The sequence below is a fragment of the Xenopus laevis genome, chromosome 7L (assembly GCF_017654675.1).
Source record: "Xenopus laevis strain J_2021 chromosome 7L, Xenopus_laevis_v10.1, whole genome shotgun sequence".
Taxonomy (NCBI): Eukaryota; Metazoa; Chordata; class Amphibia; order Anura; family Pipidae; genus Xenopus; species Xenopus laevis.
Genome location: NC_054383.1, coordinates 59,108,430 through 59,136,300, shown reverse-complemented (window position 1 = coordinate 59,136,300; position 27,871 = coordinate 59,108,430). Strand labels below are relative to the sequence as shown.

Here is a 27,871-nt window from a genome sequence, read left to right as displayed (position 1 = left end):
TAGAAGCGTATTTAATTAAACAACCCCTAATAAAGGCCTTATATGTCACCCATATCCATGCAGGTGATGTATCAAATTTACAATTTTCACAAAAAATACCTCAGATTCTTGCTTAATTAGGTTTATACATTCAGGCTCAGCTAGAAGGCTTTCATTTAGCCTCCAGGGTGGGAGTATTGTTGAAGGAGCTTGTAGCTCTAGTGCTGACATCACTAAATCGTGATCCGACCAGGCACACTGTATGTGTTTTGAATCTCTAAGTGCATTAACATTAATAGATTTAACTATTATGTAGTCAATTCTAGAATAGCTATTGTGCGGGTGTGATAAAAAAGTGTAGTCTCTTTTATTTCCATTATTTCCCTCCATGTGTCTAATAATTTGTAATTTTGTAGAGATTGGTTAACTCTCTGTGTTATTCCTTTATAATGTGTAGAAGCAGTGAGTGTTGATCTATCAAGTGCATAGTTAAAAGGGAGATTAAAATCCCCCGCCCAAATCAATCTATCTGGTAGGGGGCAGGGTAATTGTTTAAGCATAGATTCAAAAAATAATAATGGAGAATCAACTGGTGCATACGCGGATAATATAATATATGTCTGGTCATATAAAGTGCCCTGTATCACAATGTAGTGACCATTATTATCTATGGTGGTTTTAGTAACTACAAATGGGAAAGTGTTATTAAAAAATATCGCTACACCCCCATGTTTACTTCCTGCCGAAGCAAGGAAGTAAGTGGAATATTTTTTATGAAAAAAACGAGGGTATGAGTTTTTTGTAAAATGCGTTTCTTGCAAACAAATTATATCCGGTAGTAATCTATGGTACATCTGAAATGCCATTCTACGTTTAGTTGGGGAATTGAACCCCTTCACCTTATGTGAGATAACCTTAATAGACATTCAAATGGTTAAACCTAGTAAAGCTTTTCGATCTCCACAGCCCTTCTGCAAACATGACATACATTTCCCATATACCCTGGTTGCCAAAAAAATAAAAAATAATAATAAAAAAAAGAAGAAACATGATCAAAAAACATTACATACCACAATACAATATCACATTCAATTTTTGGTTCACAACCATATTTGAGTACTGTTTGGCTGTGGTTTCCCATCCCACAGTACTAAAACTCACAAACTAAGTACTCCTAGCAGGGCGAAAAAATCCCGTTACCACTCTGTTTTGGCTTAAACTGTCGGGAGATTCACTCCTCCAGCAGCTAAGGAGGGGGGGGGGAAGTCTCTTTTATTACATTTCCCTTTTCAAGGCCTTAACCATAATAATATCTTTTCTAAGAATTTTATAAATCTAACTGGTAAGGTGACCTTTGGCCAAAAGGAAAATTACTATTGAGGTTTGTCTCTTTAAAATTTATACTTATGAGCAATTTTGATTTTAATCGTGGGGTAAATTACCAGTTGTATAATTATATAAATATGGAGACTAACCCCAGAGAGAGAAGAAAAAAAAAAAATTGGCATAAAGCCCGGGACCGCTTAATAGATTTTACTTGTTTTTCTAGTATAGTATACATTAAATTGTGCTGCCAACAGCTTAGGCCCTGTAGTAATATTTTAACCCAATCTGAAGTTCCAATATAACTCAGTTGGGTTTCTATTATTAGTTCAGCAGGCCCCCTAGAGAAAGGAAAGAAAAAAAAAAAGTCAATTATTTTGCTAACCCCCTTAACTTATTGAGTCCACAGCTCCTATGGTGGGGGGGTAAAAAAAGAACTCAAGACCGTTTAGTAAGTTATACATACTTTTCAGGTGTAATATACATTAAATTATATGCATCTTAACCCCTATAGCAGTATTAATACACTCTGCAGCTAGATGACCCTAGGTCGGCATAGCTATGCAAAACTGACTCAATTGGGTTCCTGATGTTAGTTCAGCCGATTCCCTTAAGAAAAAAGGTGAAGAAGAAAAAAATTAAAAAAATAAAAAAATAGAAAAAAGGACCACAACAGGGCATCTTAAAAATAAATACAAAAGCAGCTTAATCGGCCTTACTTATTTTGCAGACCCACTATATGTTAGAGTCTACTGGTCTCGGCCTATCCCCTGTAAAGTAGTTTATACTGACATCCGTTAGAGATTCCTATGTTGGCGTTAGAGAGGATTCAAATCTAATTACTATCCCAATGTGTTGGGTTTTATCCAGATGATATGCAAAATATAATGTAATTACAACACAGAAAGAAAAAAAAAAACAAGATAAATGCATAAAAAAGGATCCAAATACTATATAAGACTTAATGATACTGCATTTAGGCTTCAAGAATCAAGCCAGTTCCAAAGTCTAGTAACTAATCCTCTTTACTACTTTGTGGATTTGGTTTGTGTCCAATCTGGATCTGGTCGCAACGGTATCTTAGAATTTCTCTCGCTGGCTGAAATGGTACCAGTTTCATCCAAAAGTGTAAGGCCCGCCTCTGGGGTAGTTATTGCCTGGTGCTTCCCCTTCCATATAAATTGTAAAATGGGTATCCCCATTTATATTTCACCCCCTGGTTCACTAACTGCGTTGTAACTGGTTTCATCATCCTCCGTTTTTGGAGGGTGGCTGTTGCTAAATCTGCATATAGTTGCATTTGATGGGGAAGTTTATCTTTAGCAGTAGTGCGGGCTGCTTGTAGAACTAGATCTCTGGTTTCCACATGGTGAAATTTTAATATAATGTCTCTGGGAGAATTGGGGTCCCATGGACGGCCTATAGATCGGTGTGCTCTTCCAATACATAGATGTTCATCAGAGCTATCGGGCAACAGTTGCCGTAACACACCCTTCATAAGCTGGTGCAAATCTATCACCATCTCGGGCACCCCCCTTACTCTCAAATTTCCCCTTCGAGAGCTATTCTCTAGATCTTCTATTTTAGCCTCCAGCTGCCCCATTTGTTGTTGGCAGAGGGTTAACTGTTTCTGGTCTTCTTGTAAAGCAATAGTGTGTACATCGGAACGCCGTTCCAAATGGTCAACCCTCTCTCCCAGCTCTTTAATATGCCTCATAAATTCAGCTACTGCTGCCGTTAACTCTGTTTTAAATAGATTTCGTACCTCACAGAGTGCCGCTTGTAGCTCGGCTGAGGCTGCTCCAGGTTCCGAATCTCCCGCACGCCCGCTGCATGGGCTCAAAGATGGTGGCCGCAAACCTTCCGTCGTACAGCGCTGGAACATCGGCGGTGTTTGCGGTTGCTGTTTTTTCTTTGATGCTGGTGGGGCCATTTTCACCTACTCTCCGGTTTCCACAGGCAGGTCAGCACTTCTCATACCCTGGGAAAACTTTCCCCGCTTGTTATAGCTTAGATAGGTGGTACGCGAGCGGAGCTCTCACAGGCTCATCCCTCCTGCTCAGCCTCGCGCATGCACCCCTCCAGTTCCAGCCTTTTTGAACGCCTCTCTGATCGAGCTGTGGTGATTTGCCATGCAATCCCTGAAGGAAGTGATGGCCTTGCAAATATAATATTGTCCACAGGGGCAAGTAATAAAATATATTACATAGTCTGAAACACATGTCAAGTGATAATGAATGTGTTATATTTTACCACTGTGTGGGTGAGGGAAGGACAATCCAGTCAGCAGACTACGGCATGTATGTAGTACAGTCAGGGCACCTAAAACATCCACGTCGTCCATCAGGTGGAGGGTTAATAGATGCAAAATTGATCAGACCAACATGTTCCTTAAATTCCGTCCTCTTCGGAAACCAATACATGGGGGCAGAAGTGAATTCGAGGGAATTTTCAAAGTAAAAAAAATCAAAATTCTAAGTAATTTTTTGGATACTTCGACCATCGAATAGGATACTACGACTTTGAATTTACTTCGAATTTGATTCGAAGTAAAATATTTCGAATATTCAAATATTCGATAAACTAAGTACTGTCTCTTTAAAAAACTTTGACTGCAATACTTTGCCAAATTAAACCTGCGGAAGTGCTATTTCGCCTATGGGGACCTTCTACAGCATTTTTCTACGTTTTTTGAAGTTGAAGTAAAATCATTCGATCGTATGATAAAATCGTTCGATTTGAACGATTTTACTTCGACTGCAGAATACCCAAATTCGATGAAAAAAGATGAAAACTCGATGTTTGAATTCAAAGTATTTAAATTTGATGGTCGAATTTCGAAGTATTTTTTACTTCAAAATTCGACCCTTGATAAATCTGCCCCATAGTTTTTGAAAGCTCTGAAACGCTAAGGTATCATCCGTTTGTCCAGTTGTCCTTAATAGTCTGTAGGTTCTGCTCTGCTCTATAACTTCCAGATAGAGTACATCATCTTGAGAAAGGGTCTGCAATTGCACCAATATATTGTCAAGTTTTCTTGGCTGATAACCATGTACAATTAGTCTATTACATAATTCTTGTGGCTCCATGTCCTTACATGCTGGATTGTAGTTAATATGATCATACAACGGATCACACAGATGGAATATTTACACTGAATACTCTTGCCCCCTCTGGCCTTAATGAACTTAATAACTACTGTTGCTTCCCATAAAACAATATTGGGCTCTGCAAACTAATAGTTACCTTCTTTCATAGATTTATCTGCCACCAGCTTCCTTTTTGCTATGATTTTTGGTATATTTGTTTATTTTTTACTTTATAAAGTGTTGTGTTAAGATGACTTACCAGACTCATGTGTTCTGGATTTGCCACATTGCTTTGAGTACTTGGCTGACATCATATTCTGTTTTACTGTGCATTTCCACTCCCTCTTCCACTGCTCCTTCCATCCTATTTTTTATCTTTATTCCTCCCCTTTTATTCATTTCTCGTTTTTCCCCCCTGACCCCAGGCAGAACTACACCTCTCACACCTTTTGGTTGCAGTAGTTTAACGGGCGTTATAACCTTTATTTATTCACTCCATATATTGTGCCAGGTGTCTAACCTGCCTGTGCTAGGGGTGCTTTTAAACATATTTATTTTTCCTACATGTTGTGCTAACTATATGCTTTATATTCTATAATGGGGCCTGTGCCATTATTCTGTGACCTACCAATATTTTTGGACTCTTGATGTATGTAATCTGCTGTGACCTTTATGCTTGCTAGGCTATGGCTGATAAGTGCTCTTTGTGAATGTGAGTGCAGTGTATGTCTTTTCAGTTACTATGAAAACCATTATAGCCAGGCCTCCTGTTACTTTCCACTCAGCCATCTTCATCCCCCTTTTATAGTGACAATAGTTTAATGATTGAGCCTGGTGGTCCTCTATTCCCTGTTGTAATGGTTCTACACTGTACTCTTCCCCCCCCCCCCTCCTTTTTTTCTGCTTTTTGGCCATTTTGCTTTTAATTCAATCATGTCTTTTGTTGGGGCACTCGCACACTCTATACTTGATCATCAGGTGAACCACTTTTGTAAAACTCTATGAGATCTGCAAGGATTCTCTGTTTTATGATGTTTATATATTGTATATACTGACACTATATATACACTTGATGACATGACAGGGAGTGAGTTGGACACTAATTTCCATAGTCAAATGCCTATTTTAGGTTGGACAATATTGGTGTGTTTGGGATGTCTTGAGGAAGGTGCTCTTAGCAGGACCAAAACATTGACTCATTCTTAAAGGAAAACTATACCCCCAAAATGAATACTTAAGCAACAGATAGTTTATATCAAATTGAATGACATATTAAAGAATCTTACCAAACTGGAATATATATTTACATAAATATTGCCCTTTTACATCTCTTGCCTTGAACCACCATTTTGTGACTCTATCTGTGCTGCCTCAGAGATCACCTGACCAGAAATACTACAACACTAACTGTAACAGGAAGAAGTGAGGAAGCAAAAGGCAGAACTCTGTCTGTTAATTGGCTCATGTGACCTTACATGTGGTTTGTATGTGTGCACAGTGAATCTTACGATCTCAGGGGGCGGCCCTTATTTTTTAAAATGGCAATTTTCTATTTATGATTACCCAATGGCACATACTACTAAAAAAGTATATTATTATGATAATGGTTCATTTACTTGAAGCAGGGTTTTACAAATGAGCTGTTTTACTCAGTATCTTTTAATAGAGACCTACATTGTTTCGGGGGTATAGTTTTCCTTTAAGTCCCATGAGTGCTCCAGTTTTTCATGTAGATATTCATTTATTTTGGATGTACCTGGGCCATACTAAGAATGCACCAAGTCCACTGTTATGGCATTCAACAAAATCGAGAATTTTTTATAAATTTTAAGAACGATTCAGCTGAATCTCGAACCGAATCTGAACTCTAATTTGCATATGCAAATTAGGGTAAGAAAGGGTTAAAAGGAACCACAAAAGGAATAATTTCCTTGTTCCTTGGCAAAAAGTCACATACAGTAGTTAGATAGTAAAATTGGGTTGAAAACAGACCAAAGTCCACAAAGTTCAACCCCTCTATATGAAAAACAGCATCCGTACATACACCCTGACCCCTCCATATCCTCACATAAATTATATATACACATATCTATACTAGCTATAGATTTTAGTATCACAATAGCCTTGGATATTATGCTTGTCCAAGAAATTATCCAAGCCACTCTTAAAAGCATTAACAGAATCAGCCATCACAACAACACCTGGCAACACACTGCTTCAAATGAAAGTTCTTTGCCTCTAGTCTAAAGGGGTGGCATCTGGTGCGGTGATCCTCTTTATGGGTAAAAAGGTCCCCTACTATCTATAATAATAAAATCCAAGTGTCTCTGCGTCCAGTCCGTCCCTGTGTCCGTGGAAATGCGCTACTGCGCATGTGCCAATGCGCTACTGCGCATGCGCCCCACGGCCCGTCTCTGGCGAACTTGCGCCAGCCTAAATTCCTGGCGAAGTGCTGCGAACGCGCCTGCGCTAGCGATTTTGTGACCGCGGCGCAGTCAGTAAAGGTATAAATTAGGGGTCGGGGTTGAGAGAGACTTCCACCAGCTCGACTTCCACCAGCTCCTCACAGAGCGTCTTGCCTGCCCCGCCCTCACGGGAGAGCCGCAGCCAATCCCAGTGCGCTGCCCCGCCCCTCTTTGTTGTGCTGCCCAATGGCAGAGGGATAGAGCGTTGCTGGCTGGTGGGTGACAGAGGAGCAGCTACTGTCTGCCCTCCCATAGCACCAATGATCAAGAGGCGGGGGCGGTGCCAACTGTTCCTATCTTTAATCTCCCAAGACCTGCTCACTCAGCGCATGTCGCCGACGTTGCTACGGCAACAGGGATGCTGAGCTGACAAAGTCAGCCGGCTCTTTTAAATCATAGATTTATCTGCCACCAGCTTCCTTTTGCTATGATTTGTTTATTGCCACACTAACATTGTGGCAGAGTCGCCTCTAAAATTCTGTAGGACAAACATTTTTGGGTGGAAAAAAAAAATGGTGTGATCTATACCATAACAAACATTGCCCAAACTCTTTAGGAAGCAGTAGAAAAGTGATTGTACTATCAAAACACAACTGTATCTTACTATATCCACTTAAAAAAATATTTAAAAAAAAATGACAGAGGCTATCGGACTAAACCAAACAGATACATATATAGAACATTCAGAAGAACAGTGTTCAACTCAGCAAAATGAGTTAAACAGTACAAAGGCCAACAGACAAAAAATACAAAATAGATCTATTGAAGAACAGGAAAATGAACATAAAACAATAATGTTAAATGTAAAACAAAGAGGAAAAAATCTGACTCCTGAAGAACTACAATGTTTACGACAACAAAAGGCAGAAAGTGAAAGAGAAAGACGAGCAAAAAAATCAAAAAAACAAAAGAAAATGAGCGAGATAAAAACACAAAAAGACGCAAAGCTAAGAGAGCAAGTCAAACCCCAGATGAACGACTAAGAATACGTCACCAAAACACCCAAAGAGAAAGAAAAAGACGAGTAAATACATCTATTGAAGAAAAGGTAAAAGATCAAAAGAAAAACACTGAAAGAAAAAGAGCTAAAAAAAAAAATTTAACTCATGATGAACAACAATCTCTACTTCAAGAACAAAACACAAACAAGATTAACAGGATCACAGATAAAATAAATTTACATGAAGATGCAAAGACACTGACTCACAGAAAAAAAAACCAAAAAAACATAGAGAACAACAGAAATGCTAACAAAGACATTCAAAAACGACAGCAAGATGCTGAAAGACAATTAGCAAGGAGAGCAAATAGAACTCCAGAGGAACGAAAAATTCAATGTCAACGACATACCACACTAGAAAGAGAAAGGTTAACACATCTGCCTCCAGATAAACGCCAATTACGGAAACAACAATTAACACAGAGTAAAAGAGAATTACGACAAAGGAAAAACATAGAGAGGCAAATAATACAAAACCAAGAGTCAAGGCCTGTAAGACTAACAATGACACTTATGAATGAAATGGAGAACTTTAATGAGGACATCATTAAAACACACACGTGTGGATATTTAGATCACATATGCCACTTTTGTAGTGCAAAACATTTTGAATCTGAAAGACCTTCTGATCGCAAATTTTCACAATGTTGTTCAAAAGGAAAAGTAAATCTTCCCACAATTAGTATGAATCCATTAATCCAGCAGCTCATGACTGGACAGCATTACTACAGCAAAAATTTCTTCAACAATATCAGATCTATAAATAGTGCATTAGCATTTGCCTCCATGGGAGCAAACATTACTCCACCCCCTGGCAATGGGCCATATTGTTTCCGGATCCATGGATCAATTTGTCACAGAGCAGGCACACTGCATCCAGAACAGGGACAAAACAGACTGTTTGCTCAATTATATATTTTAGATCCTTCTGAAGCAGCAGAGCAAAGAATGCAAAATTCAGCAAATAATGGAATAAATCCAGAACTTATGAAAATACTAAGCACACTCATTGCTCAAACAAATCCATTTGCAGAGGCCTGTAAAATGTTGTACCAAGTTGAAAAAGAATATGAGGAGGATGCTGCAACAACTGGAAACGTTATTAAGGAAGTGTCCATGACAATAGTGCAAGATCGTACAAATGACCAAAGACGCTATAATGCACCAAAACATAATGAAGTTGCTTTTATTTTTCAAAATGATGATGCGAACCTCCACTAGAAAGAGATCTTCTAATACACTGCAAAGCAACTACAGATGATATAAATCAAAGAAAAACACAAAGGATTAGTGTACTTGACCCCAATCTGGAACCAATGGTTTATCCATTACTCTTCCCTTATGGTGATCAAAGCTGGGGAATTGATATACCTTTGCAACACAGACCTGAAGCGTTACAAAGTTTAACAAATCAAACACAAAACCCTAGAATTAGAGTTACACAAATGCAATATTATGGGTATCGTCTTTCCATCAGAGACGATTTCAACCCCTTCTTAAATGCTGGCCGCCTTACACAACAGTATATAGTTGATGCATATGTCAAAACTGAATCCAACAGACTCAACTACATACGACTGAATCAGCCAAAATTGCGAGTTGAAAAATACTCAGGATTGATGGACCACTTAATTAATGAATCCAATGAGAAAGGCTTCATTCCTGGAAAAACATATATTTTACCTTCCTCATTTGCAGGTGCCCAAGAAACATGCTTCAACATTATCAAGATGCAATGGCAATTGTTAGAAAATATGGTAAACCTGATCTTTTTATTACAATGACGTGCAACCCCAAATGGGAAGAGATTGTTGAGAACCTACAACATGGCCAAACTACTGATGCTCGACCTGATTTAGTTGCAAGAGTATTTCATCTAAAACTGAAAGCTTTAATTGATGATCTGTGTAAAAAACATATTTTTGGAGTACCAAAAGCAATTGTCTACGTAATAGAATTTCAGAAGAGGGGTTTACCACATGCTCACATACTACTTATTCTTCAACATGACTGGAAACCCAAAACTGAACAACTCATAGACAAAATTGTATCTGCTGAAATTCCAAATATCACCAACACTCCTCGCTTACATGCAATTGTTACAAAACATATGATTCATGGACCATGCGGACTATTCAATCCTAATTCACCATGTATGTCAAATGACAAATGCACTAAGGAATTTCCAAAACCATTTCAAGAAAAAACGTCCGCAAATACAAATGGTTATCCAAAATATAGAAGAAGAAACACAAACAACATGACAATTGTCAATGGCAGGACAATAGATAACCATTGGGTTGTACCATATAATCCACATCTTGCCCTCAAGTACAATTGCCACATTAATGTTGAAGTCTGCGCTTCCATAAAAAGTGTCAAATACCTTTTTAAATATGTGTACAAAGGTCATGATTGTGCAAATGTTGTTATTCAAGAACAAGGCACTTTAAATCATGATGAAATTAAGACCTTCATGGATTCCAGATATATCAGCGCTCCAGAAGCAGCATGGCGTTTAAATGGGTTTGAAATGCATTACCAATCACATACCATATATAGGTTACCAGTGCATTTACCTGATGAACAATCTGTATTTTTCAATCCAAATGACATTAATACAGCCACCCAGAGAGCTTCAGTAAAAAATACTCAATTGACGGCTTGGTTTAAATTAAATCAAGAGCAAGCAAGGAATATTTTATATTCAGACATTCCTGTACACTATGTATTTGTCTCTATAACCTGTACATGGAAATTACGACAGCGGGGTGCAGACAAAATCATTGGAAGAATGTATTCTGTCAATTTATCATCAGATCCAGAACGCTACTGCATGCGTCTCCTATTGCTACATGTTCCCGGTGCAATATCATTTCAAGATCTGAGAACTGTCAATAGAAATATCTATCTCAGTTTCCAAGATGCTGCGAAAGAAAGAGGCCTCATCAATGATGATCAAGTGTGGGAGAACACTTTAGAAGATGCTATCCAATACAGCATGCCAAAACAACTAAGAGAGCTATTTGCGTACATTTGTGTATTTGCCTCCCTACAGAACATAAATGATCTTTTTGTAAAATATGAACAGTACCTCACCGAAGATATTGTTCAAAAACATATCAATCACAACGATGAATGCACAATATGCCGTTCTATCGCGTTACAGGAAATATCTAACATTCTACTACTCCATGGGAAAAAATGTGAAGATTTCGGATTACCACCTATACTACCAAATTCAAACTTACTTGCAGATAACTATAACCAGGTCTTTCAAAAACAAAAAGTGGAAGAAATGACAAGTACATTAAACAAAGAACAAAAAACAGCTTTACAAACAATATTACAAGCAACTGAAAATGACAACCTTAACAAACATTGTTTTTTCATAGATGGACCAGGAGGTAGTGGTAAAACTTATCTTTACAAAACCCTGCTCAGCACAGTTCGTGGCCAAGGAAATATTGCACTACCTGTAGCTTCCACAGGTATAGCAGCCAATCTTCTTGAGGGTGGAAGAACATACCGCTCCCAATTCAAGTTACCTGTGCCTATAGTTGAGAATACAACATCAAATATACGACTCAATTCTGTGGATGCTGAACGTTTAAGACATTCAAAATTAGTAATTTGGGATGAATGTACTATGGCCCCCTCTGTAGCTCTTGCAGTGGTTAACAGACTGCTCCAAGAAATAATGGACAACAACAAACCATTTGGAGGAAAAGTATTCTTACTTGGAGGAGATTTTAGGCAAACACTTCCCGTGCTACCTCACGGTGACCGGACAAAAATTGTTGAGGCCTGTGTTAAGAATAATAGACTGTGGACTAATTTCCAAGTACTTCAACTGAAAAACAATATACGCTCAGTTAACACAGATTTCAGCAATTGGCTGATCAAAGTTGGCAGTGGTGATACACCACACATTGACGGTTTACCTGAAGATGCAATTGAAATACCTTCCCACATTTTATGCACAGGAGATATTGTCAAAGACTTTTTTGGAGACAACATTTCTATTACAGATGTCCCTAACTTTACAAAAAAATCTATTCTTTGTCCAAAAAACTCTGATGTCAACTCAATAAATGAAGAGGTGCTTAACATTTTACAAGGAGAGACAGTGACATACCTCAGCTCAAACTCAATTGATGACTCAAGTGAGGAAGATATTCAAAACTATCCAATTGAGTTCCTCAATGAATTAACCCCAACAGGTATGCCTAGGCATAAACTCAACCTTAAAGAGGGCGCTATAATTATGCTCCTTAGAAATCTAAACACTACGAAAGGATTGTGCAATGGCACCCGTCTCATCGTCAAACAACTTAAAAAGAACCTCATCATTGCTCAAGTAATAACAGGTTCAGCGGAAGGAAACATAGTCTTCATTCCCCGTATTCATTTGGCTCCATCAACAACTGATTTACCGTTTATCTTACGAAGACGACAATTTCCAGTAACATTAGCCTTTGTCATGACAATTAACAAATCTCAGGGCCAAACGTTCGAAAAAGTTGGCATTTACTTGCCAGAACCTGTATTCAGCCATGGTCAGTTATATGTTGCATTGTCAAGAGTACGGAGTTTCACTGATGTCATGGTGAAGGTCGTAGAAGGTCATCACCAAGGCAAACTGTTGGAAAACTGTGACAAAATATTCACAAGGAAATTTTATAGAAATTCAAAATAACATCCCCCAAAAAAAAAATTTTTTCTAAAGAAAACTTTACTGATTTGGTATATTTACAATTGTTTCTAAAGGTTTGCACTTAAGCAAATTTTACCGTAACTTAATTGTTTTTATTTACTACATCAAAACCAAAAATACAAACTTGAAATTTTTCACATTATTTTCACATTATTCTTCTTTAACATTTCTAAAGAATAAATACAATAACATATAAATCAACTGCATTGTTGTCCACTTTTTTTTAGACTACAACAATTCTGTTTTTATAAATGTTTGACTACATATGTTCTAGCGCCCGTTATTTTAACGGGCTTAATGTCTAGTTTGTCTATAATGTCCTCTAATGTATGTGTAATTGTAATTATGTCCCCTCACAAGTGTCTTTTTCCAGAGAAAACAACCCCAACCATGACAGTCTACCGAGGTTGGGGTTGTTTTCTCTGTTTTCTCTGGTTTTGGATTCAGTTCGGCCAGGCACTTTGATTCCGTCAAATCCTTCTTTAAGAAAAAGGATGAATACTGAACTGAATTCTGGATTCAGTGCATCCCTAATATATATGCACATACCTACTCATACATGCACTGCATATGAGTTGGAACAGTTGATGTTGATGGACTTTTGACGTTTTTTGACCCAAATTAACTATGAAGTGTCAGATGCGGAAGTCAGGAACAAGGAGGAAGCCAAAAGGGTAACAAAATTCAAGAAAGGTATCCTAAGGGTTAAACAAAGTTCATGGTCTTTATCCAGGCAGAGGGTCAATACAGGCAGCAAGATTTGTAGTCAGATAGAAAGCTGGGGTCAAGATCAGGAAACAGTCCAAAAATAAAAGAATAAGCACACCCAGGAATGTAGAACAGAGATCCTATTCACGGGCGGATTCTAGTTTTTTACCGGCTTTTAAGATTTGAATTTGGTGCCATTGTGCTGCGTTTTGATGCTGGCGTTGTTTTCCAGTGTGATGATGTCACCACACCTCGACGCGCGTCTTCTTTCCCTGGGCCCTGCCATCTTGTGAGCAGCATGGAAGAGGAGAAGAATGCCATTGTGTGCAATGGGTCATTGGCAAAGGTCTAAAGTATGATTTACAAACAAAGCTGCTATTTTTTGCACAAGTGCAGTTGCCACTAGCAATCAGTCAATAATTAATTTGGAAAAGTCTTCTACAAATTAGGAAATTAAACCAGGTCATGATTGGTTGTTATTGGCATATATACTTGTGAACGTTAGCACTTACAAAGCACACAAAGTTCTTTCAGCACTCATACTGTGGAATCTTCAACTGATATTTTGTGTTTTTCATTGCAGCTGCCCTACACCTGTTCACTCTGGACACTCCATTACACTACAAATCTCTGTTGGGAAACACAAAATGAATACTATGGTGCAGTACCCTTAATTAATTATAATAAAGTGCCATGGGCAACATATTTTGGATTTATAAACACTGGGTAAATTTGGATCTGTTCATTTCAAATATTAATTAAACCAAGAGATTGTAGGCTGCAACCCCATAGTTTAAATATAAATTTAGGGCTAGACAATAAAAATAAATCAATCAGATAATGCAGCGCTAGGGCCGGATGGATTAATTTCTCCTTTTTATAAAACACTAAAATTGGAACTAGCCCCTTTTTTGACCAATCTATATAATGAAATTTATTGTCATGGGAAAGTCTTAAATTCGAGTATGGTTTCTCATATCAAATTAATTCCAAAGGAAGGCAAAGATCTTTCTCAACCGGCTTCCTTTAGACCTATTTCTTTAATAAATCTCGACATTAAAATTTTAACAAAAATAATAGCTGATAGGCTTTCTTTATTGCTACCTAGTATTATCTCTCCTCAGCAAAATGGTTTTGTAAAAAATAGAACAGGGGTTAAGAATATACGTACTTTAATAAATATTATTTACAAAGCCAAGAAAGCTATGATTCCATGTTCAATATTGAGCTTAGATGCTGAGAAAGCCTTTGACAATGTCTCTTGGAAATATCTCTCAGAATGCTGTGGCAGATTTGGTCTTAAAGGTCAGTTTATGTTATTACTTAGCTCTATTTATTCTAATCCCAAAGCAAGAATCGCAGCAGTTGGGGAATTATCAGAGACTTTTGATCTCTTCAGAGGAACTCGTCAAGGGTGTCCTTTGTCCCCACTTTTGTTTAATATCTCTATGGAGCCTTTAATTCGATTTCTGGATTCTTCAAATATATTCCAAGGTCTGATGATCGATGGTAAGCATTACAAATCATTAGCATATGCTGATGACCTTCTCTTGATTGTTAGTAATCCAACGTTATCACTTAAAAAATTTTTTAATTTTTTTGACTATTATAAGACTTTTTCAGGATATTTCATTAATTCCAGTAAAACAGATATTCTGAACATTTGTTCTAAAATTCCGAGGCAATTGCTAGCTGATCTTCAAATTAAATCTCCTTCTGGTAAAATGAAATACTTGGGAATTTTGATCCCTTCTGATCTCTCTAAATTATATCCTTTAAATTTTTCTCCATTAATTCACATAATGCAAACCCATTGCAAAAAATGGATGGATAGTCCATTGAACCTAATGGGAAGGATAGCATTATTCAAAATGCTAATTTTTCCAAAAATTGCGTTTCCTATTCTGAACCTTCCGCTATTGCTAAAACATCTTGATGTGCAGAAGTTAGACCGAATCCTTAGAAATTTTATTTGGCATAACAAAAAACCTAAAATTTCTTTATCTAAACTTAGAAAACCTAAAGGTTTAGGAGGTCTCAATGTCCCAGACTTCAGAAAGTTTAATATTGCTGCTAATACTAGATATATTGTGGAATGGCTGTCGGGTACTGAGAAATTTACTAATCTGAATCTGGAATTATTTTTGGACTCAAAAGAACATATTATATCTTCTTTACATAAAAACTGGTCTGAGCAACATATAGATATTAAGAGAAATCCAATTTTTAGGGATACAACCAGTACTTGGAAAATTCTATGTAAACAGAATAATCTAAACTTCAATGTCTCACCTTTTTTATCTCCTTTCTTTCTGAAGGGGTTTCCCATAAAGCAAAGAAATCAATTTTCTTACAAATGGAGAAAATTTGGTATTTCTCAAATTACTCACATTTTAGATCCAATTTTGGGAGACCCACTCCCTTGGAAAATGTTTAAGGAAAAGTATAGTCTTTCTGAGAAGGAAAGGCTCAGCTATTTGCAGATTAGACAAGGCTTTCAATTAATCAATAATAGAACAAAAACACAATTAAGTCATCATCAGTTTTATAAAGGTTTATTACAATTGGCTGAAGATATTAAACTAAATAATATTTCATGGATCTCATTACATCTTTTAAAGTCAGTCTCCAAGGATTTAGATCCACTAGAGAACTCGAGCAAAAAATGGTCTTCATTTCTGGGAACTGATGTTTCTTCAAGGGAACTTCTGCACTCTTTCCAAAATTTTAGAAAGAATATATGTTCTGAGTCTTGGAGAGACCAACATTTCCGGCTCATTCATTTAGGTTATGGCTTATTGTTCCAAAACTGTGATAGCTCTCAGAAGATTTCTTTTTGTCCAAAATGTACAGAGAAGAATGTTGACTTCTTTCATTATATCTGGGATTGTCCGATTATTAGAAACCTATGGGAAAAAATAAATGGTTTTATTAAAAAATTGACTAATTTAGATGTCTCCTTAAATCCTCAATATGCTCTAGTAGATGTGAAGGACTTTTTTCAGGTATCTTGCAATGGCTCTTCTATTAATGTAGTACAAAAAATTTCAGTACAAAAAATTTCACCGGCACACAGGATAATGCAAGCAGGCTCGGCCTTGCTATGTGATTTATTGCAGCATGCTGCAATAAATCACATAGCAAGGCCGAGCCTGCTTGCATTATCCTGTGTGCCGGTGAAATTTTTTGTACTGCTGTTACTTGGAAGGTGGCCGTCTCCTTCCTTTGCTGTGCACCAGGGAGTCACTATCGAAGGACGAGGGTGTGCGGGTGTTTTTGGAATTCTTCTATTAATGTCTCAGATGAAATATTATCTTTTTGTTGGTTAGTTATGGCAGCTACTCGAAAATCTATATTCTTGTACTGGATAAAAGAGAACCCCCCTTCTTTGAAGGACGTGCTGTCTTATCTATTTAACTTATGTATTCAAGAGGTAATTAGATTTAGAATGGATGATCTTCTCCAGAGAAATAGAATAAGGAATAGATGGTCTCTTTATATCTCATCTTTAGAGGCCGATAAGAGGTCATTTATCCTTAATCTTATGGGACAAGATCTATGCTAATAAAATGCTAAAAGAGATATTTAATGCCTTCATTCACAAAAATGTTTCTTCATACTTTTTTTTGGCATTGTCAGACTTTAATTTGTAGGAGAGAATACCAGGTCTATTTTTCTAAATTATCTAAATTAATTTAATTTTACTTTATTATTATTATTCTGATATTTCATTATTTTATGTTATTTGTATTTCCCCTTTTTCTTTGTTTGTTTATTTATTTTGTTGTCTTTCATGTCAAATGTTTATTGTAATGCTCATGAATATTTCTTTTGCTCCTTATTGAAACATTGTATGTTTATCATATTGTCATATACTTGTATTTTATTGAAAATCTTAATAAAAAGAATTTCAAAAAAAAAAAAAAAAAAAAAGAAAGATAATGCAGCGCTGTCCAGCAATTTTTTTTTTTTTCCAATTTTATTTGAAGTTTCATTTCAAACAGGGCAAAATAGCAGTGGTATGCAATGCTACAAAATAGCAAAACAAAGTAAGACATTTAATAAATGGGAATATGTAAAGGAAGAAGAAAAAGGGGGAAAGAAAGGAAAAATAGAAGAGAGAATAGAGTCCCATTAGAGTGCACTATCATACATTCAAATCTCGCAATCAGGTTGAGTTCCTGTTTTATAGCTTGTATAGAGGGGATATCTGAAGATGGCCACTTCTTGGTTATAGACATTCTAATTATAAATGGGAAATGGATGAAGAAGGTAAAATTATGCATGTTTATATTGTTTTGATGAGGTGTATTGTATAATTCCCAGTAAAGACAAAGCAGGTGTGAGTTGAATGTTGCAGTGTAGATTAGTTGGGCCACTTGGTTCCAAAAAGGTTGTAATATATGACGGGACCACCAAATATGTAGGAAGGTTCATCCATAGTTTCTCCAACAGGTATTTAGTATATTAAAGATGTACAATCTATTTGGTGTTAGATACCACTTATACATGAGCTTTCTAACAGTCTCCAGATGGTTAATACATTTAGGAGAGCTGATTTTTGAAATTGCATGTTGCAATGTTTAGGCATTTATTTAATTGCGAATCTTAATTGAGCACTGTGACATTTTAAGAACTGCTTGAAGGTGGTATAAACTTTTGGAGTAAAGGTAAGAAATTTTTCATTAAGAAGTGTACTGTTGTTTGAGGGGCAAATGGTTCGCAAAGGCAAAATTATTTGCATTGTGAACATTTATTCGCATTGCAAACAACTTGAGAACTATTTTTCCGTTAGCTTCCTATATTACATTCGCACATTAGTGTATAAGAGAGATGCCCTAAAGGCTGAGATCCACTGTTTAGACGTGTATGTTTGTTGACATTTTTTTCCCCAAGTTTGCATTAATTTGTATTCAATTGGAGGCAGTAGACATTTTTAAAATGTAGAAGTACCCTTCTTTTTTTTGCAAGGGATTTTGAAAGTGGTCAGTGGTCTGTTTATCTGTTAAGTTGAAGAATAATTGTGGACTTAAAGGTATTTATCTCTATGAGATAGATTAAACTAATTTTCTGTTGCAGCAGAGAGAATTCTTATACCATGGTGTCCAGGTATCTTGCCTTTAAAAGGTTTAAAATGTATCAGTACAGAGATTAACTGGTTCCTGCTTTGTTCACACCTCATATTAAGACTGAAAGGTAATGCATAATTCACACCTGTAAAACTCTGCTTTGTTCACACCAGCCATTGCATTGTTCACACTTGTAAATAGATTGCATTATTCACAACTCATGCCATTTGGTTTTTTTAGTGTGCTACCACCATTACCGTAGATATGGTCTTAAAAGTTATTGTGATGCAAATTAGGTGTGGTTTAAAAACTAGGAGTGGTCAAAACTGGCTTCCATTATCACCAATTGAGAGAAGCTTTGGCAGCGAGATGTCGATTAAGGGTGAGGGTTAAGATGCAGATATTCCTTCTAAAGAAGTGTGGCAGTCCACATGAAATGTGTTAAGGAATAGGATCACTGGCAATATATCTGATTTCTATATATTTCTCAATTTTCTGTTATTCTGTGAGTATACCCAGTTATGGTGGCACATTACTTTTAAATAAATACATCTGTACATGCTTGTAACCTTTCATGATCATGAATATTGTGTGAATACTTGTAGGTACCATGGACTCGGTATAAACTTGGAAATGTGTTTACTTTAAAGTTTGGTGAGTAGGCAATTTTACCATTGGGCGGCTGATGTATCGATCTTGGTCTAACTTTCTTGAAGGATCCTCAACACATGACACTTTATTATAATTAATTAAGGCTAATGCACCATAGTATTCATTTTGCGCTTCATTTTTACTAACCTATGTTAGTAAATCTGCACTAAAATGGCCTATGTTTGTTGCACTTTTCACTATTCATATTTGTTGTTGCTCCCTGAATCACGTCTACTAGAATGGGGTAAGAGTTGTGTCTCACTCTGTAGGTCATGCTGTTAGGCTGCATTTCATATAGAAAGGGCTAAACACCAGTATTATATGGACTTGCCTTAGCTGGTACTCCATTTAGAATATGCAAGATAGGAAGCACCAGGGGGACCAGAGGTACTAGATAGTCCTGTATTAGATGCTTCTCATGGCAGGTGGTAATTGCAGCAGGGAAACCCCCTGTGTGGTTTATTTGTGGAACAGTGCAACATTTTAAGCAAACACCCCTTTGTCAAGCATTTGGATACATGTAAAATGAAATGTAATGAAAGTTAGTATATCCAGGTGTACCTGGACTTGGACATTTAAATTATTCAAATGGACTGTTATTGCTACATATTAACTGTTTTTGAAATTTTGTACCTGGATTGTGAACTACTTAAGGCTTATTGACATTTTCTACTGCTGCTTGTTGGGGGCGGGTTTTGTAATTAATATGTTAATTTTCCTTGTTTAAATGTTCATGTTTTGCATGTGTCTGTATGCTTGACAAAAGGGTGTTACCCTGAAAAGTTGTACTGTTCAACAAATAAACAACACCAGGATTTTTCCTGCTGCAATTACATCTTGTGCAAGTGAATTTTTCTTGTACTCCTAGTTTGGGGGTGCCAATCCCGATGTCATTGTGCGCGACTATCGTGACTAACTGGAATGGTAAGGGTGTGTGAACTCATTCCTTACTTCCTTACTCATTAGGTGGCAGGTACATAGTGCTCTACAACTGTACCAGTATGTGTGATAAATGAGCACTATTGTCTACAGGAAAGGAATAGTTAAGCTTTGTTATCTTTTCTTTAAATAAATGCATCCCTTGTGTTTGATGATAAAGGACATTTTTTGTAGTCAATGTTAATCACTCTTTTCAACTTTTTTTTTTTTTACCTCCCTTCTTTTTTTCATACTGTTGTGTCTCTGCTATGCTGATATTTTATTTCACCCCTTATACATTATTACTTCCTCCATTGTTATGTTATCATCACTGCCAAATATATACCTTCACCCCACCCCAGTCTCCCTCCATTACCTCATTTGCTTCACCTTCATTCTCCCATTTTCATTCTGTTCTACCCGTTCCCTTTTTACATGTCCTACACTTTGTACCTGCTATCCATCTCCACCTACTGCTAGCTGTCAATCCCAAAATTTATCCCGTGTACCATTTCCTCTGCCTAGCTTGGCACAAAGAGTATTCCTCCAGAACAATCATATTTCAGAGATAGGTCCAGGACTCTTCTCTCACCACACTTCTGTTCTCTGGCTTTTTTCCAACCACATCTCTTTGCTGCTTCCCGGAGTCTTCAATGGACTGGAGAATTTGGAGGAGCTGGATCTGGGCAATAATCCCAAATTTCCCTTTCTGCAGTCGGACACCTTTGATGGTCTCAAGTCTCTGCGTTCACTGCACCTGTATCGCTGCCACATATACAGGCTGCCATCTGGTTTGTTTCGGGGCCTTTATTCCCTTCGGTACCTCTATCTACAGCACAACCGTCTAACAGTACTCCCGGTGAGAACTATAGTATAAGTTTTATTTAAAAATAAAAGTCATGTATATATGGCCTTGCCTTAACTGTTTTAAGTGATGTTTCTTTTAAAAAAGGTTCATTTATGTCAGCATACATAAATATACTGTATGAATATATCTGTGGTAATGGTTTTAAAATTATAGTTTGTTTCTAAAACTGCACAGTTGAAAATATTGCCAGATTGCTGCTTAAAGCAGAAAAAGCTAAAATGACTGGGGATGTTAACTGGTTAAGTTATTAAACACCCCCACCCAGTGATTTTGATTGCCTATATCCAACCCTGGGCCCTCTGACCCTCTTCATCATAAAAAAACAGAGTGGAATTGCACAGAGGACACATTGGAAGTTAAAAAAAGGTATATGAGGTAAAGTAATTAACTAATGTTTTTCACAGTGGGGTATTTAAGTTGGCATCCCCAATTATTTTAGCTTTCTTCTCATTCTGCCTTACCTGCAGTGTGTTAAACACAGGGAAAAGACTAATTTGTAAACTGAAGCCTGGCGAAGCATATGCTTACTACTGCAGCCTAGAGTACACCAGCCTCATGATGGCATGGATCATAATCTATTTTAGGTATAGTAATGTTAAACCTATGTATCAGGTACATCATTTCTCACTCATTTTTGTCAGGATTCAGATATTCTTTTGAGTTCTCATAAATAAATGGATTAATTTGTTGAAGTCTGAAATGGCAGCTGCTCAAAGGGTGTCACCTAAAGCCCATAAGTACGCAGGTTGCATACGAAAAAATTCTTGCCCTGTACAACTCCATAGTGGCTTGCAATAGGTCAGTGCTGTCCAACTTCTGTGGTACCAAGCCAGTGTTGACCTGTTTTAAACCACACCCACTTTAAACTACACTTATGTTACCACAAGAACTTTTAAAACTATATCCACATTAATGGTGGTAGCACACCAGAAAACCAAATAGTTGGTGCTCAATGCAGGGATATCACTCATCACTGATATGTTAAACAAGTTTATTAAACCATATTAAGACATACCCTTAAATCCATTTCCAAATGCTAACAAACCCCCACCAGGTTCAATTCCCGCAGGCAGAGCATGGCACACACAGACAAAGTATGACATACTGTATGAGTACTGTTAGGCCCATAAATATTTGGACAGAGAAAACTTTTTTCTAATTTTGGTTCTGTACATTACCACAATAAATTTTAAATGAAACAACTCAGATGCAGTTGAACTGCAGACTTTCAGCTTTAATTCAGTGAGTTGAACAAAAAAATTGCATAAAAATGTGAGGAACTAAAGCCTTTTTTTTAACACAATCACTTAATTTCAGGGGCTTAATTTGGGGCAGCTGGGAAATTGACAAGATGTCTAGCCCCATGTCAGATTTCAAAATTGAATATAAAAAAATCTGTTTGTTTTTTCGAGAAATGGATTTCAGTGCGGAATTCTGCTGGAGCAGCACTATTAACTGATCCATTTTGAAAAAAATGTTTTTTCCCATGACAGTATCCCTTTTTGTTTGATGTTTCTTGTGGATAACCAAACTGAGTCTCCTACCTGATATTTGGGTGCTTCCCTATGAAACCTATCAGCTGCCGTTTTTTGAGCGGCTGGAGCTGCTGAAAGAAAATCGTGCACCCCGGACCAGATCTTGGCAAGTTGTTTGACAGAATAATTGACAGCTGGTACAGAGGATAATGAACCAGAAAAAGAAAATGCTTTGGGATGTAATCCATTAACAATAAAAAATGGAGATTGACCGTAGAAGCATGAGTTGCATTATTTTAAGCAAATTCTGCCCAGGGTAATAGTTCAGCCCATGAGGATTGATTGTCAGACACATAACACCTTAAAAATGGTTCCAGGGACTGATTAACCCTTTCTGTTTGACAATTGGTTTGAGGGTGATATGCAGTGGAGAAAGACAAATCAATCTCAACCAAAGAGCAGAAAGCTCGCCTAAATTTAGAAAAAAAACTGTACCCCTCTATCAGAAACAATATTGACCGGAAAACCATGTAATTTGAAAATATTAGAAATTAATAACTCAGCCAAAGTTTTAGCAGATGGGAGGTGTGGGAGGGATATGAAATGACTCATTTTGCTGAATCTATCCACCACCACCCAACAAACACAGTTTTCCCTCGAGATGGAGGGAGGTCAACAATAAAATCCATAGACAGATGGGACCAGGGTCTGTCAGGTATAGGTAATGGCCTTAGCAAATCCTGTGACAGGTTCCTAGAAGACTTTGATCTCTGACAAACAGGGCAAGAATTAACACATTTTTTTATGTCTTGTTTAAGTGAAGGCCACCACACATTGCGAGCGAATAAAGACACAGTTTTGGAAATACCAGGATGTCCCGCCATTTTTGAATTATGAGCCTCACCCAGAACCTGTTCCCTTAAGTCTTCAGGTACAAATAACCTCCCGGAGGGAGTGTCTACAGGGGCAGAAGATTGTGGCAGCTCTGGGATCAGACCTTGCCTCAGTTCAATCAACTCACCCGGAATGATGGGAACACACAGGTTAGACTCAAAACTCCTAGAGAGTGCATCTGCCTTTTGGAACCAGGCCTGTATGTGAGAGAGAAATTAAACCATGTAAAAAATAAAGCCCATCTAGCCTAGGATTCAACCGTTTAGCAGACTCGATGTACAACAGGTTTTTGTGGTCAGTAAAGACCGTTATAGTATGTTTAGCCCCATCCAACAAGTGTCGCCATTCCTCAAAGGCCCATTTGATAGCCAACAATTCTCTATTACCAATGTCATAATTGGCTACGGCAGGTGAAAATTTCCTAGAGAAAAATGCACATGGATGTACCTTGTTGGTTATCGGATCGGAGTAGTATCAGGGTGATGGAGAATGGGAGCGGACATTCTTGAGAAATTCAAAGGCCACATACTTGGATCTGCACCCTTTTTGGTTAGATCCATAATTGGATACACCACCAAAGAAAAGTTTTTAATAAATTGACGATAATAATTAGCAAAACCTAAGAAGCTTTGGATTGCGCATAAAGAAAGAGGCTGAGCCCATTCCATTTCTAGACCCTTACAGGAGATATTGAACCCCAAAAATTGGACAGAAGTAACCTCAAAGGTGCATTTCTCAAGCTTCACAAATACATTTTTCCTCCTTAACCTGAGCAACACCTCCCGGACATGTTTTTGATGGTCACCCAAGTTAGAGGAAAAGATTAGAATATCGTCAAGATATACCACTAGGACTAACAGCAGGTCCCGGAGTCCTGGAACACTGTGGGGGCTTTGCAAAGACCAAATGACATAACTAAATATTCGTAGTGGCCATCCCTGGTGTTAAAGGCCGTTTTCCACTCACCCCCTTCCCTGATACGAATGAGGTTACACGCACCTCTAAGATCTAGCTTGGAATGGATAGTAGCATCCTTGACCTGATCAAATAATTCAGAAATCAGCGGAAGGGGATAGTGGTTTTTGATGGTAATTTTATTAAGGTCTCTATAATCAATACATGGGCGAAGATCTCCATCCTTCTTGCCCATGAAAAAGAACCCAGCACCAGCAGGGGAACTAGAGGGCCTAATGAAACCTCTTTCAAAGTTTTCTTTGATGTACTCTTTCATTGCTTGGGCTTCAGGCAAAGAAAGAGGATAAGTTCTCCCTCTAGGGGGAGTAGACCCAGGAATGAGGTCAATTGGGCAGTCATAACGCCTATGAGGAGGTAAAGCCTCGGGTAAACCCTCTAGGGATGTGATTGTGATTGCCACCAATTGAGGAACACTTATGCAAGAGCCCTTACATTTTTAACCCCATTAAAGAATCTCCCCAGTTACCCAATCAATGTGTGGGTTATGTACTTGTAACCAAGGTAAACCTATAATTAGAGGAGAAGAAGAAGAACCCTCCATAACATAGAAGGATAACTCCCCAGAGTGCAAGTTGTTAGTGCACATGGACAAGGCCACAGTTTTCCTTGTTACCAGACCTGACCCCAAAGGGCTTTTGTCAATGGCTAGGATTCTTATGGGAGGAATTAAAGGAGTTAGAGGAATATTACACTTTACTGCGAAAGCAGCATCTAAAAAATTCCTCGCTGCCCCAGAATCCACAAAAGCGGAAACCTTAACAGAGCCCATAGGCCAGGTTAAATTAACAGGTACCATGAGGAAAATTGGGGAGAAGAAACTTCTAGACCCAAATGGAGCTCCCCTTCTCTATTTAGGCTTTGAAATTTCCCGGCCTCTTAGGACACTGATTAAGAAAATGACCCTTTTCTACACAATAAATACACAGACCCTGTGACCACCTGCAGGCCTTTTCCTCGGGAGTTAGATGAGTAATGCCCAATTGCATGGGTTCCTCCTGAAGTAGAGGCACAGAGGGGGTAGACCCAGTAGTAAACCCAGTAGGAAAGGAGGTTCCACTCTCACCCCTTCTCTCCCTCTGTCTTCTATCTACTTGGATTGCAAGTGACATTAGATCATCCAAATTAGTAGATAGATGGTAGTTTACTAGGCTGTCTGACAGAATCAGTGCTATACACCTCTGCATCCCATTTTCCCTGGCTTAATTTACGAATCGCGGTATCGGCAGATGATGCACGTTCCGGGTCATCGTAAAGTATCGCCATAGTGCTAAAGAAGCTTTCAGGGGAAAAACGGGCAGGATCAGAGGAGGATAATCTTAGGGCCCAAATTTGGGGGTCACCCAAAAATTTGGTTCTATCTCCACTAAATTTTTCGGGGAAAGAAATTTTGGGTTCATGGGATTTATGAGGATTACCCATCTCAGCAGAAGAACCCACTGGCACAGCATCAGAAGATCGAACCACCGGCTTTGGCATCTGTTCAGAAGCGTCCAATCTGCATGACAGGTTGTGCAGGCCTTGCACCAGGTAGTCTTGTTTCTGCTCTTGTACCTCCAAGCACTGCAGGAGAGTGGTGAGGAGCGCTTCTGTAGTGGGAGGAACAGCAGCCGCATGACCTTCGGCTTCCATGGCCGGTTATAATGTCACGGTCGGCACCCTAAATTCAGAACCAATGCTAAGCACCCTGTTCTCGGCTCTTGCTTCCACTTTTAACAGCCGCCTTTCACCTCGGGAGGAGCCCTCGGCTAATCGGATGCCGCCAGGTCTTATTTAAGAGAGGTGCCAAGTGAAGGGTTCTGAACAAGCAAAGGGGCATGACAGTAAGGCAAAGTCTTTTTGGCAGAAGGTCACAGTACAAGGTGTAGACAGAAAGCATAGTCAAATCAGGCTGGGTCGGGGCAGGCAGAGTACAAGCGGAGTCAGGCAGGCAAGGGTCAAACCAGGGGATCAATCAGAAGGGTTACAGTTATAGAAGAGTCGATTACCATGCAGGGTCAGGATTCCAGAAGTCAGGATCATCAGAATAGGCAAGGGTCACAACAAATATTCAGATAACAGACAGGATATAATTCAGAAACACCAGGAACTCGCTAGAAACAAACCTATAATGGGCAGTGAGAAAATGTAAATTGGCCCTTTAAATACTTTAAACTTTCGCGCCACACGCCAGCGCCAATAAATTCAGCTGAGGCGCGCCGTGCACCCTAACTACCTAGGAGCAGCAGGACAGCGAGGCAGGCATCCCCGCCGCACCACTGGACCACCAGGGAAGTAAGTTATTACAACAACACTCTACAGGAGGTTGGCATATCGATATTCAAGTCTACCATAAAGAGAAGACTGTATGAAAGTAAATACAGAGGGTGCACTGCAAGATGCAAGCCACTCATAAGCATCAAGAATAGAAAGGCTAATTGCTTAAAAAAAATCTAAAAAAGACAGCACAGTTCTGGAAAAAAGTTCTTTGGACAGATGAAAGCAAGATCAACCTCTACCAGAATGATGGCAAGAAAAAAGTATGGAGAAGGTGTGAAACAACTCATGATCCAAAGCATACCACATCATCTGTAAAATGGCAGAGGCAGTGTGATGGCTTAGGTGTGCATTGCTGCCAGTGGCACTGGAACACTAGTGTTTATCAATGATGTGACACAGGACATAAGTAGCCGATGAATTCTGAGGGAGGCATTTCATAATACAGATGGACAATGGCCCAAAACATACAGCCAAAGCAACCCAGGAGTTTATTAAACCAAAGGAGTGGAATGTTCTTGAATGGCCAAGTCAGTCAACTGATCTGATGAAATTGAGCATGCATTCACTTGTTGAAGACTAAACTTTGGACAGAAAGGCCCACAAACAAACAGATACTGTCATCAGAAAACATGTTTTTTTCAAAACGCGTCAGTTAATAGTGCTACTCCAGCAGACTTCTGTACTGAAATCCATTTCTCAAAAGAGCAAACAGGTTTTTTTTATATTTAATTTGGAAATCTGACATGGGGCTAGACATTTTGTCAATTTTTAGCAAAGGCTAGACATTTTGTCAATTTCCCAGCTGCCCCTGGTCATGTGACTTGTGCCTGCACTTTAGGAGAAAAATGCTGCTGGGGGGGGAAAGGGAGGGGGTGATATCACTCCAACTTGCAGTACAGCAGTAAAGAGTGATTGTAGTTTATCAGAGCACAAGTCACATGACTTGGGGCAGCTGGGAAATTGACAATATGTCTAGCCCCATGTCAGATTTCAAAATTGAATATAAACAAATCTGTTTGCTTTTTTGAGAAATAGATTTCAGTGCAGAATTCTGCTGGAGCAGCACTATTAACTGATTCATTTTGAAAAAAAATGTTTTTCCCATGACAGTATCCCTTTAAAAAGGAGGAAATCCAGAATCTGGTGATGTCCATGAGTTCAAGACTTCAGGCTGCCATTGCCAGCAAAGGGTTTTCAACCAAGTATTAGAATTGAACATTTTCTTTTCAGTTTTTCAATTTGTCCAATTACTTTTGAGCCCCTGAAATGTAGTGATTGTGTTAAAAAAGGCTTTAGTTCCTCACATTTTTATGCAATCTTTTTTGTTCAACCCACTGAATTAAAGCTGAAAGTCTGCAGTTCAACTGCATCTGAGTTGTTTCATTTAAAATTAATGGTACAGAACCAAAATTAGAAAAAGGTTGTCTCTGTCCAAATATTTATGGGCCTAACAGTATGTCACACAATTTACTGTGAGGCCCAAT

General features: G+C 38.2%; 1 protein-coding gene across 2 annotated transcripts in view; it reads left to right on the top strand.

Annotated features, from left to right (window-relative positions):
- LOC121395447 (reticulon-4 receptor-like 2) overlaps positions 1-27,871 on the top strand; it is an 81,142-nt gene that overhangs the window by 28,942 nt on the left and 24,329 nt on the right. Inside the window, exon 2 of one of the 2 annotated variants that reach the window (XM_041569001.1) lies at positions 20,282-20,778. In XM_041569001.1, coding sequence (XP_041424935.1) covers positions 20,282-20,778 — 497 coding nt within the window. Of the gene's footprint in view, positions 1-17,201; positions 20,779-27,871 lie in introns of those variants that run through there. The other variant, XM_041569000.1, reaches the window with a different exon arrangement.